The 21,028-nt window shown below is 38.7% G+C and overlaps 1 protein-coding gene across 1 annotated transcript in view; it reads right to left on the reverse strand.

The window, feature by feature from the left end:
* Positions 1 to 6,860: 6,860 nt before the first annotated feature.
* CCDC18 (coiled-coil domain containing 18) overlaps positions 6,861 to 21,028 on the reverse strand; it is a 110,009-nt gene continuing 95,841 nt past the window's right edge. The window contains exons 29-30 of the mRNA XM_040627027.1: positions 16,029 to 16,496; positions 6,861 to 9,136 (exon numbers count right to left, since the gene is read on the reverse strand). Coding sequence (XP_040482961.1) covers positions 9,122 to 9,136; positions 16,029 to 16,496 — 483 coding nt within the window. The 3' untranslated portion in view covers positions 6,861 to 9,121. The remainder of the gene's footprint in view (positions 9,137 to 16,028; positions 16,497 to 21,028) is intronic.

The following is a 21,028-nucleotide window of genomic DNA, read 5'->3' on the forward strand; positions in this document are numbered from 1 at the left end:
GCGTCCGTGCTCTGCTGCTCTGAGGTAGGTTTATGCTGGGGGGGGGGGGGGGGGAAACGGGCTAGCCTGATCTGAGGAGGAGAGTCCGTGCCTGCTGCTCTCAGGGAAGCACCTTTTTTTTTTTTTTTAAAGATTTTATTTATTTAATTGACAGAGAACACAGCGGGGGGAGGGGCAGGCAGAGGGAGAGGAAAAAGCAGATTCCCTTTCTTTTTTTTTAAGATTTTATTTATTTGACATAGTGAGAATGCATACAAGTGGGGGGAGCAGTCGGCAGAGGGAGAAGCAGGCTTCCCGCTGAGCAGGGAGCTGATGCGGGGCTCAATCCCAGGACCCCGGGATCATGACCTGAGCTGAAGGCAGACACTTAACTGACAGAGCCACGCAGGCGCCCTGAGGAGTGAATAATTTCTCCTCCTGTGTCACAAACATTTGTCAGATCACGGATTTCACGCTGTCTCTGGGTCGCTCGCCTGTCTGGTGCAGCGCTGCACACCCTGCGCTCTACCTCAGTCAGGCCTCTGACTTTTTTTTTTTAAGATTATTTATTTATTTATTTGTTTGTCAGAGATAGACAGCCAGCGAGAGAGGGAACACAAGCAGGGGGAGTGGGAGAGGAAGAAGCAGGCTCCCAGCCGAGGAGCCTGATGTGGGGCTCGATCCCATAACGCCGGGATCACGCCCTGAGCCGAAGGCAGACGCCTAACGACTGCGCCACCCAGGCGCCCCAGGCCTCTTTTACTTCAGGGACCTGGTGTGGTGGGGACTTTAGTCTCCTGGGAAAGGGTTTCTCCATGCTGGAACTGATGCAGGTTTGACCCAGAAGGGCCGTCTGGCCCGCACTCAGGGGCATGGGCCTCGGAACCCCCGGGCTGAACAGCCAGCGTCCTAGTGAGCTGCCCTCAGTGGGTGTGTCTATACGTGTGATAAGGGGCAGGGAAGGGAAATGGTGCCAGCTGTTTTTCTGGTGCCCAGAGAGGCCATGCCACCTCTCACAGATGTGCTTCAAGAAGTGCAGTTTCTTTCTGTGCCCTTGGGTGGGCCTCAGATTTGCCGGCCCCCACTCCAGGAGGGGGCTGTGCCCTCCAGTCTCTATCCCAGCCAAGCCCAGGGGCCTCTCAAACTCTAGTCTTGAGCCACGCTGGTTGCAAAACTCACAAAATTCAGCTCCTCTCATTTTCCCAGCCAATGGCTTTGGATAAGTGTTCTCCTTGAGCGTATCACTGTGCACTCCACGCTCTCTCTGGCTTTCTCCATGAACAGCAAGTCTGTTCTGCAGCACCCACAGTCGGTCCCCCCCACCCCCACTTCCTACCTTCCTTGAAGTGGCCTCTTCTCTCCCTCCAGTTGTGCGGTTTGTTCTCTCAGTCCTCAGGTCGATTTCTTGCGTATTCAGAAGGATGCGATAGTTACATAGCTGTGTTTGAGGGCTGAGGCAAGCCTAGGGCCTTCCTACTATACCACTGTCTTCGCTCTGGAACCCTTTACTTTTTATTGATAGTAGGTTCTTTATGAATAACTGTCACTCTGTAATGTACCTTTTAATTTTCTTAATGGTAACTTTGAGACAAGTTTCAAATTTTGATCAAATCCGGTTTATTAACTTTTTCTTTTAAAAGTAGTGCCATTTTGGATCCTAAGAAATCTCTACCTACTCCATGGTCATAAAATTACTCTCTTATGTTTCTTCTAGAATCTTTATAGTTTTAGCTTTCACATTTAGGTCTGTGATCCACCCTGACTTAATTTTAATATATATGAGGTAGAGATTGAGGCTCCTTTTTGCCCCCTTAGATTCCTTTACCAGGATGAAGATATTTCCTGTATCCTTTAATTTGTGAGTCTTCATCATATATCATATATGATATCATATATCATTGTGTTAAAAGCTTTGTCTGCATCTTTTGATACGATTGTGATTTCCCCCCTTTATTTCCCTTATTCTGTGAATTACATTTTTTTTTTTTTAATATTAAGCCAACCCCGACTTACTGGCATAAGAGTCATTTGGTAATTACATAACCTTCTTTTTCTATCTCTGGATTTTGCTTGCTAATATTTTGTTGAGAATTTTTGTGTCTATGTCAGAGGTTGGCAAACTTTTTCTGTTCAAAGTCCAAATAGCAAATATTTTAGACTTTGTGGCCATATAGTCTTTGTTACTCAGCTATTCAGTTCTGCTGCTCTAATGCAAAAGCAGTTACAGACAACATATCATCAAACTTTATTTTTTTTAAAGATTTTATTTGAGAGAGAAGAGAGAATGTAGTTAGGGTGAGAGGGAGAGAGAGAATCCCAAGCAGACACCACACCAAGTGCAGAGCCCGATGCGGGGCTTGATCTGACGACCGTGAGATCATAACCTGAACTGAAATCAAGTCTGTGGCTTAACCGACTGAGCCACCCAGGTGCCCTTCAAACTTTATTTTCAAAAACAGGGACAGGAGAGCCACATTTGGCTTGAGGGTTATGGTTTTCTGACCTACAGTGTATGTTCACAAGGGATATCGCACAAGGGGTATCTTCTTTTCATGTACTATTCTTGTTAAATTTTGGTATCATTGTTATGGTGGCCTCATAAAGTAATCTGGGAATTTTCCCCTCCTCCATTTTCAGAGTTTCAGGGGTTCTTAATATTCCTTAATCATATTTAAAAATGTCTGTAGGATCTCTTGTCATAGCCAGCCCCTCTTTCATTCTAAATATTGGTTATCTGTATTCTCTCTCTTGATCAGCCTTCCTAGATCAAATAATTTGATTAATAATTTCAATGAATCAACTTTTAACTGTATTAATTTTCTCTATTGTTTTCTATATCACTGATTTTTGTTCATTTTTTCCCCTTTTTTCTATTTAGTTTAGATTTAATTTGTTCTTTTTCCCTTCTAGCTTCTTAAGGTGGAAATTGAGACCACTGATTTTTTTTTTTTTTTAAGATTTTATTTATCTGAGAGAAAGAGAGAACACGAGCGGGATGAGGGGTAGAGGGAGAAGCAGACTCCCTGCCAAGCAAGGGGCCCGATGCAGGGCCTGAGACTCCAGGATCACAACCTGAGCCGAAGGCAGACGCTTAACTGACTGAGCCATCCAGCTGTCCCTAGACCACTGATTTTAAACCTGTTTTCTTTATAGATTATTTATAAATTAATTACAAAGTAAGGTCATAAATTTTCCTCTACTGCTTTAGCTGTATCTCACAAATTCTTACTTTTGTGTCTTTATTACCAATCAAAGATAATATCTAAATTCCCTTTTTATACATTCTTTGACCCAAAGGTTATGTGCACAATTAATTTCCAAATATTTTTCTAGATTTTCTAGATATGTTGTTATTGAAAGTTAAGGATATTGTGGTCAGAGATCATACTCTGTAGAATTTCAGTCTTTTGAAATTTATTGAGACCTAAACTGTGGCCCAGCATATGAGCTATCAACATTCCATGTATACTTGAATGTGCATTTTGCAGTTGCTAGGAGTGGTAGTCTTTATTTTTATTTTTTGAAAAGATTTATTTTATTTTAGAGAGAAAGAGAGCAGGGGGAGGGGCAGAGGGAGAGAAGCAGGCTCCCCACTGACCATGGAGCCTGACCCAGGGCTTGACCCCATGACCCTGAAGTCATGACCTGAGCTGAAATCAAGAGTCAGATGCTCAACTGACTGAATCACCCAGGCGCCCCAGGAATGGTATTCTTTAAATGTCAATTAAGTCAAGTGAGTTGATGGTGATGTTCAAATCTATATCCTTATTTCGTTTTTTGTCTCTTATTCTTGAGCCTTTGGCTCAGGTCATGATTCCAGGGTCCTGGAATCAAGCCCCACATTGGGCTCCCTGCTTGGTGGAGAGCCTGCTTCTCCCTCTCCCTCTGCTCCCTCTGCTGTGCTCTCTCACTGTCTCTTTCTGCTAAATAAATTTAAAAAAAAAAAAAACTGCCTTGCATGTTTTGTTCAGTTTTATAATTGCGTAGGACCTAAGGGCAAGACCAATACAAATAATTTTATTATGGCTGGATGTATAAGGTTCCTACTCAAAATCCATATTCTTAACCACATTAGTAAATTACCTGTATGAGAGGATACAACATTAAAGAAAAAAATGTTAAATAGAAATATGTTTTTTTTTTTTTTTTAAGATTTACCTATTTATTTGAGAGAGAGGGCACAAGTGGGGTGAGGGGCAGAGGGAGAGTGAGAGAATCTCAAGCAGACTCCCCACTGAGCATGGAGCCCCAACTTGGGGCTCAGTCTCATGACCCTGAGATCATGACCTGATCTGAAATCAAGAGTTGGATGCTCAGCTGAGTCACCCAGGTGCCCTGGAAATACGTTCTTAATAATATGGAAAAATATCAACAGGGATTAGAGAATGAGACAGATGAAAGGATAAGAGATTGTTGTCAGAGAGTGGGGATGCTGGAATGTAAGATTTCATAGATGCAACACATGATAACAAGATCTTATAGGCATAGATGGCTTAAATAGAATAGTGTAATCTCTATGTTTTGCATAAAGAGAAAACAGTGATCTGACAGCCACCAGATTATGGTCTCTGATGGTCAAAGCTGGGTGAATGATGATGGAAAATAAGCAAACATCTAAACAAAAGGAAAACAGGAAAGCAGGACAGGTAAATTTTGAGAAAATACCATGAGTTCATTTTTGGATAAATTTAAAGTTTTCTTAAAAAAAAATCTACAGGATATCCAGGGAATTGTCTGGGTAGGCAACTGAAATACAGATCTGTTGCAAGGAAAACATGGAGATACAGATCTGAAAGTTATTACCATGAAGATTATTTTTTTTAAATGCTATTTTTTTTAAAGATTTTATTTATTTATTTGACAGAGATAGAGACAGCCAGCGAGAGAGGGAACACAAGCAGGGGGAGTGGGAGAGGAAGAAGCAGGCTCATAGCGGAGGAGCCTGATGTGGGGCTCGATCCCAGAACACCAGGATCACACCCTGAGCCGAAGGCAGACGCTTAACCGCTGTGCCACCCAGGCGCCCCACCATGAAGATTATTATTGAAGCAATAGGACTGGATGAGATGATGTAAGAAGAATATATATCTTTAGAAGAGGGGCCTAAGGTAGAAACCTAGGGAATCCCAATATTTTAGAGTAGGCAGACAAGAATACTAAGAATGGATGTTCAAAGAAGTAAAAGGCAATATAAAGAGGCAGTGTGGCTTTAGTAGTTAAGAGCATGGACTTTGGAGTCAGTTCAAATCCCAGCTGTTATAAAGCTACATGACCATGAGAAAAATTACTTAATCTTTCTGTGCCTGTTTTCTCTTCTGTAAAACGCAGTAAAAAATACTAGCACTTGCCTGATGAAAGACAATCACGATAGCTCTGGAGGCTCATTCAGCCCCCAATCTCCTGTCCTCTCAAACTTTTAGTAGCAAAGAAGACAGCTCGATCAACAAGTTTGAGTTAGCTCAACAGAGGAACAGAAAGACCCCCCTCTCTAACAAGGCCACTTCATCTACAAAGAAGTTTCCATTAGTACATAGCTACACAGATATTCCGTACCCAACCTCAGTAATAAATATGTAGAAATTACGGAGGCAGGGTTTCTTTCCACTGGAACTTTGGATACAGTGTGTGCGGACTATGCCGAAGCTATCGGATAAAAGTTTGAGGGATTGTGTGTACTCTCCCACTACCGTCTCTGTAAACTTTTCCTGAATAAACTATTTTACATCTATATGATATGGTACTATAGTGCTGTGTTGCATGACCTCCTTGAAAGATATTTCCTCATAGTTGTTCCTCTATTTGTTCCTCATTACAAATATAATAATACTTGTAAAAGAGTTTACAAATCTGCCTGGACATAGTAAGCGTTATGTAAAGGTTAGCTATTTTTTTTATAATAATTTTTATTTTATGTTAGTCACCATATAGTATACCCATAGTTTTTGATGTAATGTTCCATGATTCATTGCTTGCGTATAACACCCAGTGCACCATGCAATATGTGCCCTCCTTAATACTCATCATCGGCCTATCCCATTCCCCCACCCTCCTCCCCTCTGAAGCTCTCAGTTTGTTTCCCAGAGTCCATAGTCTCTCATGGTTCATTCTCCCTTCTGTTTACCCCCCTTCATTCTTCCCTTCCTTCTCCTACCGATCTTCCTATTTCTTATGTTCCATAAATGCGTGAAACCATATGATAATTGTCTTTCTCTGCTTGACTTATTTCACTTAGCATTATCTCCTCCAGTCCCGTCCATGTTGCTGCAAATGTTGGGTAATCGTTCTTTCTGAGGGCTGAGTAATATTCCATTGTATATATGGACCACATCTTCTTAATCCAGTCATCTGTTGAAGGGCATCTCGGCTCCTTCCACAATTTAGCTATTGTGGACAATGCTGCTATGAACATTGGGGTGCATATGGCCCTTCTCTTCACTACGTCTGTATCTTTGGGGTAATTGTTTTTAAAAGGAGAATCCGGAAAGACTAGCAGTGTTCTAGAGTCAAATCAAGAGATAACAAAGGAGAGCTGGTAAACAATGTCAAATGCTACCAAAAAATCAAAAAGTGAAAATAGGACACGGTGTGGCAACAGAATGGTAAAAGTCAGACTGTATTAGGTTAAGGATTGGGTTGGAAGTAGAGTAAAACAGGGAATATAGAATGGTTTTTTTTTTTTTTTTTTTTTAAAGATTTTATTTATTTATTTGACAGAGATAGAGACAGGCAGCGAGAGAGGGAACACAGGCAGGGGGAGTGGGAGAGGGAGAAGCAGGCTCATAGCAGAAGAGCCTGATGTGGGGCTCGATCCCAGATCGCCGGGATCACGCCCTGAGCCGAAGGCAGACGCTTAACTGCTGTGCCACCCAGGCGCCCCTAGAATGGTTTTTCTAAGAAATTTGGTGGCAAAAAAAAAAATACATTGGTTAGTGCTTTTCTGCTTGCAAGTGACAGAAATCCAATTTGAAGAGCTTTATAAAAGGGCTTACGATAAGAATATTGTGATGTCTCAGAAGGCAGGGTCAGTAATGTGGCTGAGTCTCAAAAGCACGTGGAACCAGGATCTTCTGCTATTCTTTTTCTTGTTCTTCTCTGTAGGTTTGTTTCATTTTCTCTCCTTCTTTCTCCAGACTAGTTGCATTGCTGCTTTGGCCAACATGGTAGGAAAGACAGCCATCAAGAGCTCTGGAGTCTGGCGTTTTACAGTCCAAGCACGCAAAAAGATAGTGGAGTTTGTTCGCAGCTTGAGTTTCAAAATTCCTAAGAAAAGATGCTTGACCTTAAGCTAAGTGTCTAACCCTGGATGAATCAGCAGTAGCCAGGGATGACAGAGGTGAATGGACTGGAGCATAACATGGCTCTTCATACTGCAAATGTGTATGAAATGCAATGTGGAGAAGTTCAAACAAAATAAGTATGCACCATAAGAATACAGAGTATTTTCTTGAGGAGTAGCTATTATAAAGGTGGGGTTTTAGTTTTTGTTGTTTAGGCCAGCGAAGGGATTTGAACATATTTCTATGAATGGGAGAAATCAAAGGGATAGGATTAAAGATAAAAGACAAGATGTGGGATATTTAATAGAATAAAATCCTAGAATCAAAGGGAAAGAATGGAATTTAGTGCACAAGTACAAGGACTGGCCCTTTAGAGAAATAAGCCTTTCTGAGATAGGAAGGAACAAAAGACGAATGCATGCTGGCATAGGCAGGACTAGAAAGATGGAGGAAATTGAGGGAGATTGGACCTGAAGATCTCCTATGAAGTATGTGGCTAAGTTATCTCTTGAAAGTATGGGAGATGCAGTAAAGGGGGTAGCTGAAAAGAATAACAAATATTAACATTCCTGTCAAGAGGAAGAGAAAGGAAGCTAAGAGGAAGAGGTTAAAGTTTGTTAAAATTAAGAGTCCAGCTCAGACTGGAAACTAAATTAATGAAGGTGTCAGAAGTACAACGTGACTAAGTAATGTCTACGACTCCACGAACAAAAGCTCATAAGGCACCATGGTAGAAGGTCGGGGGAAAGGGAATAAAGGGTGCTGGCCAAGAAGACTGAATCAGTAATTTAAACTCCTAGGGTCAAGTCACTAGTGAGTAGCAGTAAAAAGATAAACTTTACTCCACTCCTGACAATTAATTAAAGATACTGAATTAGTGTTATTCAAATGGTACTGTCAACATTAATGGTTTTATTGTTTACGTATTAGAAAAAATTAACTCCTAAGCACATATATATATACACTTATATGGTCTAAAGACAACAAATTTGAACTCTTGAGAGATTTTTAAATTTGAAGTTTGAAATGTCATCTTAATTTTGCTCTTTTATTTTTATTCTACCATAAAGCTAGCCATGTATAAATGGGGCCACTAACCCAAAGTCTGTCTCCTGATACTTAGAACAAATAAGTTTCTTTGGAACACATACTTGTGTCATTATGTTAAATAATTCCACCTGTAAAACAGGAATAGTAATAGTATATACATCACAAAATAGATTATGTGAGGAGTGCCTGGGTGGCTTAGTCTGTTAAGCATCTGCCTTTGGCTCAGGTCATGATCTCAGGTCCTGGGATTGAGTCCTGCATCGGGCTCCCTGCTCAGCAGGGAGTCTGCTTCTCCCTCTCCCTCTACCACTCCCCGCTCTCACGCTCTCTCTCTCCTCTCAAATAAATAAATAAAATAAAAAAAAGATAGGTTATGTGAATCTAATGAGTTAATATAAAGTGCTTAGAATAGTGACTGATAAATGGTAAACACTCAACAAAAGCCAGCCATTATTAGTACAATTATGAACCTGTGGCAGAATGACTTCTAAATTCATATTACTCATTTTAAAAGTAAAGTATTACTAGAACAATAAGCAAATAATGTTATTCTAATTGAAAATATAAATTAGTCAATGTACTATGCATTTTAACAGTGAATTTTATATAAAAAACAAAGACGAAGTGCCAAGTTTAAACCAAAAATGAGTAATGAATTAAAAAAGAAGTAAGGTTTAGAAGAACTTTCTTTAAAAATACAGAAATAAAAATTTATTCAAAAGCAATAAAATAACAGCTTCTATGAAGTATGAGCTACATGTAATAAACACAGTACCAAAAATCTCATTTTTCATCACATCAACATCTTCATTTAATTACAAATTTTCTCCCTGGAATAATGCAAAAAAAAAAAAAAAAGATTAGCTTTTGAACTACTCTTATAATGGACATTAATGCTAAATTAATATAATAATCAGGAGCACAACTTAAAGCAGGAGTGGGAAATCTTTACTCAATTAAGAAATATGAATCAGAAAAAGTCAGTAATAATGGGCCACATGGAATATAAAAAGCAAGTAATTCTGGTTGGCGGGCATGGGGAGGGAGTGCAAAGTTAAACTAATTGATATAAAAAACAAAAACAGAAGACATAATATAAATAAGATATTTAGACACTGGTGTCACACTATGGTTTGAGGGCACAGAAAGGAAGATAGATGAAGGGCTACCTGAAAACAGTCAGTGAAAAAGAAGAGAAATAAGAGCAGGAAAGAGAAATGACAAGAGAGAAATGTTTGCACAAAGAAATAGCACAACACAGAGAAGTAGAAAAATATAGGAAAAAGACCCAGGAGATTTTTTTTTTTTTAGACGGAGACAAAGAGAGCGGGGGAGGGGTAGAGGGAGAGGGAGCGAGAGAATCTCAAGTAGGCTCCACGCCCAGCACAGAGCCTGACGCAGGGCCTGATCTCAAAACCCTGAGATCATGACCTGAGCTGAAATCAAGAGTTGGACGTTCAGCTCAGAGCCACCCAGGTGCCCCAGGGCCAGGAGATTCTAAAAATACAGGTCAAATATTCTTGTCATATCCTGGTCTTGACTTAGGCGAGGAATTTGAAAATGTCACCATGTCCTTAGGTATTACCTGTAGTCTTGCTTCACCTTGCTTCTTTCCGTCTCTGATTTCCCTATAGCTGACTTTCTTACTTTTCATCTTACTGCATGGCATATGGACCACATTTGTAAACCACTTTTCCTTTTTGGAAATAACATGGATATAAACAATACTTCTTATAACTTCCTAATAAACTGTGAATTAGCTAATTAATCAGTATTTGCAGCACAGTATTCTGTTCAAATCTAAAACAGTTTTTAACTTGATGGCTCTGAATTCCTTTGATGTGTTCAAAATTTTGTGCATGTGTAATTTCTTGTGACTTCTGAAGCTTTTGTCAGCTTTTCTCATTTTACTGAGAATGGAAATGGCAACATAGTTAACTGTTAGGAAAATCATTATTTGGGCTACAACACAAGTAAGAGCTAACACTCATTAAGCACTTCTCACACAGTAATTTCTAGGATTTTTTCTGCCATATCAGTGGACTTTAAAACTGCACACTTTGGGGGCGCCTGGGTGGCTCAGTCAGTTAAGCGTCTGCCTTTGGCTCAGGTCATGATCTCAGGGTCCTGGGATCAAGCCCCGTGTCGGGCTCTCTGCTCAGCAGGGAGTCTGCTTTTCCCTCTGCCCTCCCCCTCAACCCCCGTTTTCTCTCTCTCTCTCAGATAAATAAATAATAATCGACAGAATGGGAGAAGATATTTGCAAATGTCTTATCAGATAAAGGGCTAGTATCCAAAATCTATAAAGAACTTATCAAACTCAACACCCAAAGAGCAAATAATCCAATCCAGAAATGGGAGGAAGACATGAATAGACATTTCTCCAAAGAAGACATACAAATGGCTAACAGACACATGAAAAAATGCTCAACATCACTCGGCATCAGGGAAATACAAATCAAAACCACAATGAGATACCACCTCACACCAGTCAGAATGGCTAAAATTTACAAGTCAGGAAATGACAGATGTTGGTGAGGATGTGGAGAAAGCGGAAGCCTCTCACACTGTTGGTGGGAATGCAAGCTGGTACAGTATGGAGGTGCCTCAAAAAGTTGAAAATAGAACTACCCTATAACCCAGCAATTGTGCTAATGGGTATCTACCCCAAAGGATACGAACATAGTGATTCAAAGGGGCACCCGCACCCCAATGTTTATAGCAACAATGTCCACAATTACCAAACTATGGAAAGAGCCCAGATGTCTACCCACACATCTATGGATAAAGAACATGTATATATATACACAATGAAATATTACCCAGCCATCAAAAAAATGAAAGCTTGCCATTTGCAACGATGTGAATAGAACTAGAGGGTATTAGGCTAAGTGAAGTCAGTCAATCAGAGAAAGACAATTACCATATGATCTCACTCACATGTGGAATTTAAGAAACAAAACAGAATCATAGAGGAAGGGAAGGAAAAATAAAAAGACAAAATCAGAGACGAAGACAAACCATAAGAAACTTAATCAGAGGAAACAAACTGAGGGTTGCTGGAGGGGAGCGAAGTGGGATGTTGGAATAAGTGGGTGATGGACATTAAGGAGGGCATGTGATGTGATGAGCACTGGGTGTTATATGAGACTGATGAATCACTGAACTCTACCTCTGAAATAATCCAGTATATGTTAATTACATTTTAAAATTAAATAATTGTGAATTTTAAAAAGTGGTTAAGAACGAAGATTCATCTACATAATGGGGATAATAACAGTGCCCCACTACAATAGAAGAACCATTTGGTACTATTAGGGTAGTAATAGTACCAATCAATAAAGATTAAATGAGTCAATTTATGTAAAGCATTTATTTTTTTAAAAGATTTTATTCATTTATTTGAGAGGCAGAGAGAGAGAGTACGAGTGAGGAGAGGGGCAGAGGGAGACGGAGAAGCAGACTCCCTGCTGAACGGGGAGCGCAATGCAGGGCTGGATCCCAGGACCCTGAGAGATCAGGACCTGAGCCGAAGTCAGATACCCAACCGAGCCACCCAGTTGCTTCTATATAAAGCATTTAAAATAGTGCCTGGCATATAGTAAATGCAGTGTATTACCATGATTACAATCTGTCACTTTTCTCACCAAGTTTATCCTATATAAAATAAGTTCTATTTACCAAAAATAGACTGTTGCACATCTAAGAGGACTCTAGGGCCACTGGAATAGAGCGGAAGTTCTCAAAGCAGTACTCCCCTCCTGGGGAACATTCTGAAAACCCGTGGTAGTTCTTTTTGGTTGTCATTATGATGGGGAGATCCTGCTGCTGGCATGAACCGAGAAGGACAAAAGATGCCAGATATATTTGCAGGGCTATTTCTCCCAACAAAACTATCTGCCTGGCAATCCTAACTAGACTTCCCCCGTCCTTTTATATTTTCTCATTTTCCAAGATAACTATTTCATATGCCTTTCCTGTTCTTAATTCTCTAGCGCCTTACCTGCCATAGCTCATAACCTTACCAAGAAAACCTTCACTAATAAAGGCAATCAATAAAGAAATTGCTCCCTTCTCACCAAATCTTCTACTCCGTGTGTTTCTGTACCCATATATTGTACTTCCTTTCCCACTACAGTAGATGAACTGTCTCCTTTTATCCCAGGCCAATTCTATTTCTCTGCTGGATTCTATCTCTTTCAGCCTACCTTAAGAACTTTATTCCTTCTACTCTCTGTCTTGAATTATGTTTCCCTACCAGATCATTCCCACCAATAAAATGCTGTTTTATCTCTTATTCTAAAAAACAAAACAAAACTCTCCCTTGACATTTCATCTCTCATTTCTTTACATCAAAAGAGTTGCCTGTTTTTGGTGTTTCCTTTTCTTCTCCGCCTCTTCTCTTCTGATCATACTCTAACCAGTCTTTATCCTATTACCCTGAAGCCACTCTCATAAATGTCATCAACAGCTTGCATGATACCAAATATATCAATTATTAATCCTCACTTTATTTAGCAACATTTAATCTTTTCTGAAACGTGATATATTATGTTTTCCTTATTTTTTCTATCTCACTGTTTAAATCTCAGCTTTATTGGATCCTCAACTTCTTGAATGTTAAAAATAATTTAGCCTTACTAAATTAGGGGGCTTCATTTGGGGGCTGCTTTTTTCTACCTCCACTAATTCCCTGGCCTTAATCCAGCATTATGGTTTTAGCAACCATCTATATGCTGATACCTAAATTTATAACTTTAGCCTCATTAACCCAGTCATTTGTCATCTTCACTTGAACATCTAATAGAAATCTCAAATTTATTATATCTAAAGTCAATCTTTTAAACTCTCCATGCTTCCAAATCTGCTCATCTCCTAGTATTCCCCAACTGAGTAAAAGCTCAGTTACTCTTGCCAAAATCTTCGGAGTCTTCCTTGACTACTAATTCGCTCAAGACCTACATTAAATCCTGTTGGCTCTATCTTCAAAATATATCCAGAAATGGAACTATTCTCAACACTTCCACATCTGTCCTCCTGCCTACCCCAAATCATCGCTTGCCTGGATTGCTACAAGTAGCCTCCTGGATAGTCTCTGCTCTTGTTCCTTTATCATCCATTCTTCCTAAAACAGCCAGAGTGATCCTTTAAAAACATAAATCAGATAAATGTCACTTCCCTAAGCAGAACCTTCACACTTCCATTAAAATCCAAAGTTCTTATAGGAGCTACAACACTGCTAGAGCACCCCCACCCCCATCTTACAACCCAACACCTAGCATCATCTCTTCTCTCCTACTACTTTCTCTCTTGTTTATACCAAACCAGCAGTACCCCTCCTAGCTGTTTTTTCTACATTCCAGGTAGGCTACCACCCCAGGACTTTAGTACCTGTTGTTCCCTTTCCTCCAATGCTCTTCCTTCAGATATTGGGATAGCTTACTTCCTTACTTCCTACAAGACTCTGATCAAATGTCACCTCCTTGAGACACCTTCCCTGACCACCCTATCTAAAACAGTACCCCCATCACACTGCATGCTCTTACACATTTCCACCTAGCATTAGAGCATATGTCATATTTTTCTGGTGTTTAGTGCAATACCATAAACTTTTGAAAAACCTCGAGGGACCCATACAAAGTACTGCTAGTGATGTTGGAAGTGCTCCCAAGAAGCAGAGAAGAGTCATGACATTATAAGAAAAAACTAAATTGTTTGGCATGTACTGTAGATTGCAGTGTGCAGCTATGGTTGCCCACCATTTCAAGATAAATGAATCCAGTGTAAGGACCATTGTAAAACAAAAAAATAATTGTGAAGCCATCACTGCAGTTAGGCTAGCAGGCATGAAAAACCTTGCACTTTTTATCTTGTGTTGAAAATGCAACTTTTACACGTGTAAGAATGATGTAAGAAAGGCATGCCTATAGATTCTAATAATAAATTCAAGAAAAAGCAGAGTCATTGTATGACAATTTAGAGGAAAGGAAAGGTGAAGGGTCTAAAGCTGGAGAATTTAATGCCAAAAAGGATGGCTGGATAATTTTAGAAGTAGGTTTGGCCTAAAAAATGTCAAGATAACCAAGAAGCAGCAGACAGTTCCCAGACACCAGTAAGAAAATCACTGAGGAGAAAGGCTATCTGCCTGAACAGGTTTTTAATACAGAAAAAATGTCCTATTCTGAACAAAAGGGCCCCACAGGACATTTATTTTTATGACATGGACACTTCTATGACATGGGCACTGAACCTAAAGCAAATGGTGGAAGAACGATTAGTACCATATAAAAACATTTTTAAAGAAATGCAAAAGCCGAAAAAAAAATCACGCAGAAATTGTGATGTATTTTCATGAAGCTGCGCTAAATGTACCGGCCTCTCCTGTCTCTCCTTCCACCTCCTCCTCGCTTTGTCTCTGCCACCCTGCGGACAGCAAGACCAGCCCCTCCTCTTTCTCAGCCTGCTCCATGCTAAGACAAGGAGGAAGATCTTTATGATAATCCACTTCCACTTAACCGCACCTTGCAGTTCAGAAACTTATCTTTTGTGTGTTTTCATGTGAAAATCTAGTAATGTATGACAAGAACTGTATGAGACATTTGTGTCATCGTCACTGAAGTACTGATCATATACAACATCGTGTGCAAGATTCGTACGGCAGGGGGCAGACTAGCCTCACGGAAGTGTAAGGTGGGTACTATTTGATATAAACTTCATAATGTGTTAGTTTTCTTACTGTTTTATAACTTTGCTTTCAAAGAATAACATTACCATATAGTGTGCCCTTCTCTCTAGTAAATGAAGAAGGTGCATAGCAGCCCATCTTCACAGGTCAGTGGTTTTTAAACAAATATATAACACTGTCTGCAATACTGTATTATGAATAGGACTAGAATTGTTTGCCATAAAAATGTTATAATGATTCATTCATTAGTGTATAGGCTAAGCTACGATAAAGCATTCATACTGCTACTGCTTCCTTTTCAATGCATGAGTTATTATATCTGTAAATAAATATGAACTTTTTTTCACATTTTTTCATTTTTGATATCTAGTGTTAGTTACGTATATAACATCTACAGTGTTTTGTATAAGACAATATTGATGTAGGTACTGACAGACAATTCACCTTGTAAACAGATGATATAAACTTACAGTATCAATGAATAAAATGTACTGTAAATGTATTTTCTCTTATGATTTTCTTAACATTTTCTTTTCTCTAGCTTACTTTATTAGAAGAACACAGTATATAATATATATAACATACAAAATATGTGTTAAGTTGACTGCTTAGCTTATCAGTAAGGCTTCCAGTCAACAGGCTATTACTAGTTAAGTTTTAGGAAAGTCAAAAGTTATATATGGATTTTCAGCTGCACTGGGTTGGGGGAGGGAGGCAGGAGTCGGTGCCCCTAACCCCTGCATTACTCAAGGGTCAACTTTATTCTAGAGTTCAAAATACTTTCCTAATATGAGGCAGATTTAGTTCTTTAATCAAATGTAAAGATTATATTTAATCAAATGTATAGGCTATTTTAATCAAAGTTAATTTACAAAGCTATATTTTCAACCCTACTTACAATGGATTTTTTTGAACTTTCAATATTTGCATATCACTTAATGGCATGCTTCATTTAAATATATGGATTTTCCTACAAATAATAAAATGATATTCACTGGAGACAAATTATTATAACTTTGAGTGTATGACATACATACCTGAGGTAAACCAGCACCCGTTTGCATAGAAGACTTTTTTAATAGTCTCACTTCTTTGTTTATGTATCTTAGCATTCCACTGAGAGTACTGAAGTCATTACTCTCCGAACTATCATCTTCTAGGTCATACGTGAGAGGTTTAAATGAGTCTGACTGGGTATAAGTCAGATCCTTCTGGCTTTCTTCTAATGTTGAAGGCTGTTCTAACTGCATTTTTTTTAAGTCCTGTAGTAATTCTTCAGAAAGATCTTCATCACTACGTGTCTTGAAACTAAGGTCACTGGCACTAATAGAGCGACGTAGCTTTCTACACTTGAAAAAAGCTGTGTGAGAATGTTTGGCAAATTTTGGATCTTGAATGTCAGGCGTAATTTCTGTTGCAGATGTAAGCAGGGCTGGTAGAAACTTGATGTCTTCTGCCCTTTCACGTCCAGAAATTTTGGCTTGTAATCTGGTTAATTCTGATTCCTGTAGAAAAACAGGCATATAGCAGGTGTTCAGTACATTTCTGTTAAATGAATAAGTTACTTAGATGTCTTCTAAGAGTCCATGAATTTCTAAGTCAGCCTTCTGCCCAGAACACAAATTGCTTTTATAACCACCCAAGAGACTTTTCCAAGCTCTGTTTAAACCCTTCATTTTTGGACAATTACATATGTTCACTTGAAATATGTTAAAACTATGCTAAGGAATTCCATGAACACTAGATTTTCCTTATACCAATGTTTTTCTTTTTTAAGTGCTAATGATAGCACTTTCTAGCAATTTCTATCTAAGACTGAACTCTTACATCTAAAAATTTCTTTTCAAAAGTATAATGGTATGCTATATTTTGCTAATCTAACATATATATACACATACAAAAAACTCCCTTCAGAATTTCTAATAGGAAATAAATTTATATTAACTATTATGCTTCACATGTCCTCATTACAAGAAAGCTTCATTACACCAGAAAGAAAAACCTTTCAAAAAGTGAGTTAGTAAGGACTGACTTATTAAATATTAAACTTTTAATTTCTACTATTTTTCCATGTCCTTCATTTGGCAACTCCAACCCAATTTTAGGATCCTAAGAATGAGACTGCATATACTGAAAAACCATGAAGCCTAAAAAATGAAGACGTAAGTTAAATACTGTGTAGTAGTCTTCTGTTCAAATATATTTTCCATTTCTTATAGGTATCCATAAAATAGATATTTCTAAATCAGTCACTTTTAATCTGATAGTATCTATTCTTTCTAAAAATACTGTGCTTACTAAAACTGACATAAGCACAGAATACGTTACAAAATGAAAGTTTAACATGCTTATTTCAGTTCTTTGATATCTACTACTTTATCTAGATAAGTTATTTACAAGCGGCTAGAGTGCCAACTTTTGTAAATCTTGTATTTACATTCTGATAATCACAATAAAGTAGCTATTGAGTTAATACCACAGGGTTATGTGCACTTGAAATATTTTTTAACTCTAGCCATAGAATTATCTAGCCATAATTGAGAATTGTGGTACCTTAAATAAATGTCCATGTAACTTTCAGTTTAACACTTAGCTTTTATAATGAAATATAGTATACTGAATATGTTAAACATAATTCAACTTTTTCTTAAGACTTGAAGAATTTCACTGTCGTGGTCACATAAGTGTGCCATAATATAGTAATGCCTTTAGGGCTCTCAGAAAATGGTCTAAGCTTTGCCCTTGCTCTAGTTACCCTCAAATAATAGGGTATTTGTAAGGGTACTAAAGGAAGTGATCTGGAAAGATCAGTTGCCTCAAACCCTGTTTTTTCTTCTCCCTCACTTCTGTTTCTGTTCTCCGTCATTTGCTGCTGCTGTCAATGGAACTGCTGTCCATTATTTATAGCGACTTCTAACTGCTACAGCTATGCCAGCTTCTGCTCTTCTGTTAGCTTTCTTCTTTTTTCCTTCTATCCTCCTCCTCTTCAGTCTAGACTTTAGAGCCAGTTAATACTGACTTTGAGAATTACTGTCAAAAACTTCTGAATAATTAAGTGCAATCTAATTCTATTTATCTCATTAGTAATAATTAACAAGTGAGCACAGATAACTATAACAAGGGATACACAATGCAAAATCTTTAAATTTTTAGAGTCAATTTTTCACAATGAAGTTGTATAATTTTATATAAATGTTGTAACTCTCCAGAACAGTGGGTATATTTATGTCTCTAAAAAAGCACGCAGTGTTCAATCTAAACATAATTTTAGATTATGTCAGGGGCGCCTGGCTGGCTCAGACAGTGGAGCATGTGACTCTTGATCTCAGGGTTCTGAGTTTGAGCCCTGTGCTGGGTATAGGGATTACTTAAAAATAAAATCTTAAAAAAAAAATTATGTATATTCAGCTTTCCTTAGTACTGTGAATAATAAGCATGTTATAAAAGGAATTTGAGTCCTCAGCTTAGTAACTAGAAATATTTCTAAAATATTATTTGAATTTTTTTTTGCTTTTTAATAACTTCCATTTTGTAATAAAATTATTTATTGCTTCATAGCTGTCAGTGAACTTTTTTGTAAGGTCTTAGCTAGCAATGTTAATCTCACACATATTGGCAGTTTTGAACTAATATTAAAACTTTTTATCTCTATGCATCAGTACTGATATTAATTCTAAATCCTACACTAAACTGCCATAATCAATAGGGGTGAATCAGTAGCAATGGGCTATTTGAAAAATGATGTACAGTAAATTTTAATACAAAGTAACAAATTTTAACGAAAAATGCTCCTACTTGTAGGTACATCAAATGTGGAACCCTCTAAAATAAACATTATTAAGTCTGTATTTGAATAGTAGGTTCTAGTCCAGGATGGTGACACAGGTGATTCCTCCCGATACAGCGAATCTGCAGCTACACACGGAGCAATTCCCTCTCAAAGCAGCTGGCTGAGCACCATCTACACGCTGGGTTAATGAGAAAATACCTACAAAAGGGCCATTCAGTGGAGGAAACACTCGACTCCCAGCTCCTCCCTGAGGAGTAAAGGTTTGGACCCCACATCTAACACCCCAACTCATACTACCACTTGAGGGATGGGTGCCAAAACACCTAGCTCTAGAAAGCTAAGAGGACTTGCATTCATGAGACATACAAGACTCTAGCAAACAAAAAAACAGTTCTTAATGGGTTCGTCACAATGTGGTATGGCTATCTACCCAGGGATCAGCACAGAAGGAGCTGGCAAAAACAATCCATCTCTCCGTCTTTCCATGAAAGAGTCTTATTTATATACTTTAAAAGCTTCTGCCTGAGGGTCGGTTTTCTAATTTAGCACATGTCTAGGAGCTTGTGACCCTCCAGAGCACCAGGGAAACTAGCAGACACCTCCTCCACCTTTTCCCTCGAGTCTGCTTCAAATTTCCAGTATCTTCTTGGAAGGAGCTTGTATACGTCTGGCACTCAAGCTTTTGAAGCTGTGGCCCAAGGGACAGGCCTCTGGACTACATGACTCTATAGCCAACAGGGTTTGCATTCATGTGTCCAAAAGGACTGTGACAAACAAAGCAGTTCTTAGCAGGCAGGGGAGCACACCCTTATGGCTGTACACAGGAAGTCCAGCACTGAGGGAACCGATAATAAAGCCCAGCTCTGTTTCTCCCTGTTAGGATCCCAATTACACATTTTCCTAGCTGTTACCTGGGGGTCTAGCTTTCAGTCAGCCTACATCTAGGTGCTGACTGAGATCCTCCTCTTTGGAATACTGACAAGTCTTGGCAAGCCCTCAACTACTGGAAGCCACCTAGAACAAAGAAGGCTGCTTGGACAATCACAAAGGTTTGAAAAACAATAAGGAATTCAGAACAGGATGATCAATAAGGCATATCCCCTACACAAGACCACTCTGTCAAGACTGGGAAAGGTGGCTGAAACCAACACAGAATTGAGAAAAATGAAGAAACAGGGGAATATGTTCCATACAAAAGAATAAGCTGAAACTCTAAAAACAGACCTTAATGAGACAGAGACAGGTGATTTATCTGACGAAGGGTTCAAAATAACAGTCACAGAGATGCTCACCACAGTTAGAACAATGCGTGATCAAATCAGAATTTCAACAAAGAGAAAATATAAGAAAGTACCAAACAGAAATCACAGAGTGAAAATACAATAACTGAACTGGCGAATTCAACAAAGAGGTTCAACAGCAGACTAGATCAAAGACAAGAAAGGATCAGAGGACTCAAAGAGCAGTGGAATTCAATCAGAGGTGCAGAAAGAAAAAAATGAAAAAGGGTGAAGCTTGCTTAAGGGACTAATGGGACACCATCAAGAGGACCAACATACACATTACAGGGGTTCCAGAAGAGAGAAAGGAGCACAAAATTTATTTAAAGAAACAATGGCCCAAAAGTTAACTTGAGAAAAGAAGTAGATATCCTGATCCAAGAAGCCCGGTGAATTCCAGATATGAAACCAGAGATCCAAACGGAAACACTTTATAATTGTCAAAAATCAAAGACAAAGAGAGAATCTTAAAAGCAGCGAGGGAAAAACTACTTATTATGTATAAGGAAACCCTTATGAGACAATCAACAGAAAATCTGCAGGCAAGAAGAGAATGGCATGATATATTAAAAGTGCTAAAAGAGGAAAAAAAAAAACAAACCCTGCCAACCAAGAATACTCTTCCTGGCAAAGTTGTCCTTCAGAATTAAAGGATAAAGAGTTTTCCAGACAAGGAAAAGCTGAAGGAATTCATCTCCATTAGACTGGCCTTACACTAAATTTTAAAAGGAATTCTTCAAGCTGAAATAAAAAAATGCTAAATAGTAACAGGAAAACATATCAAAGTTTCAAGCTCATTGGTAAAGGTAAATATATAGTTCAATTCAGAACACTCTAATCATGGTGGATAAATCACTATAACTCTAATACAAACGGTTAAAAGACACAGGGGGGAGTTCCTGGGAAGGCGAAGGAGGAGGATACTGAGCTCACCTTGTCGCATGGATATAACTAGATAACACATCAG

The sequence above is a fragment of the Ursus maritimus genome, unplaced genomic scaffold (genome assembly GCF_017311325.1).
Source record: "Ursus maritimus isolate PB19 unplaced genomic scaffold, ASM1731132v1 scaffold_12, whole genome shotgun sequence".
Classification (NCBI taxonomy): Eukaryota; Metazoa; Chordata; class Mammalia; order Carnivora; family Ursidae; genus Ursus; species Ursus maritimus.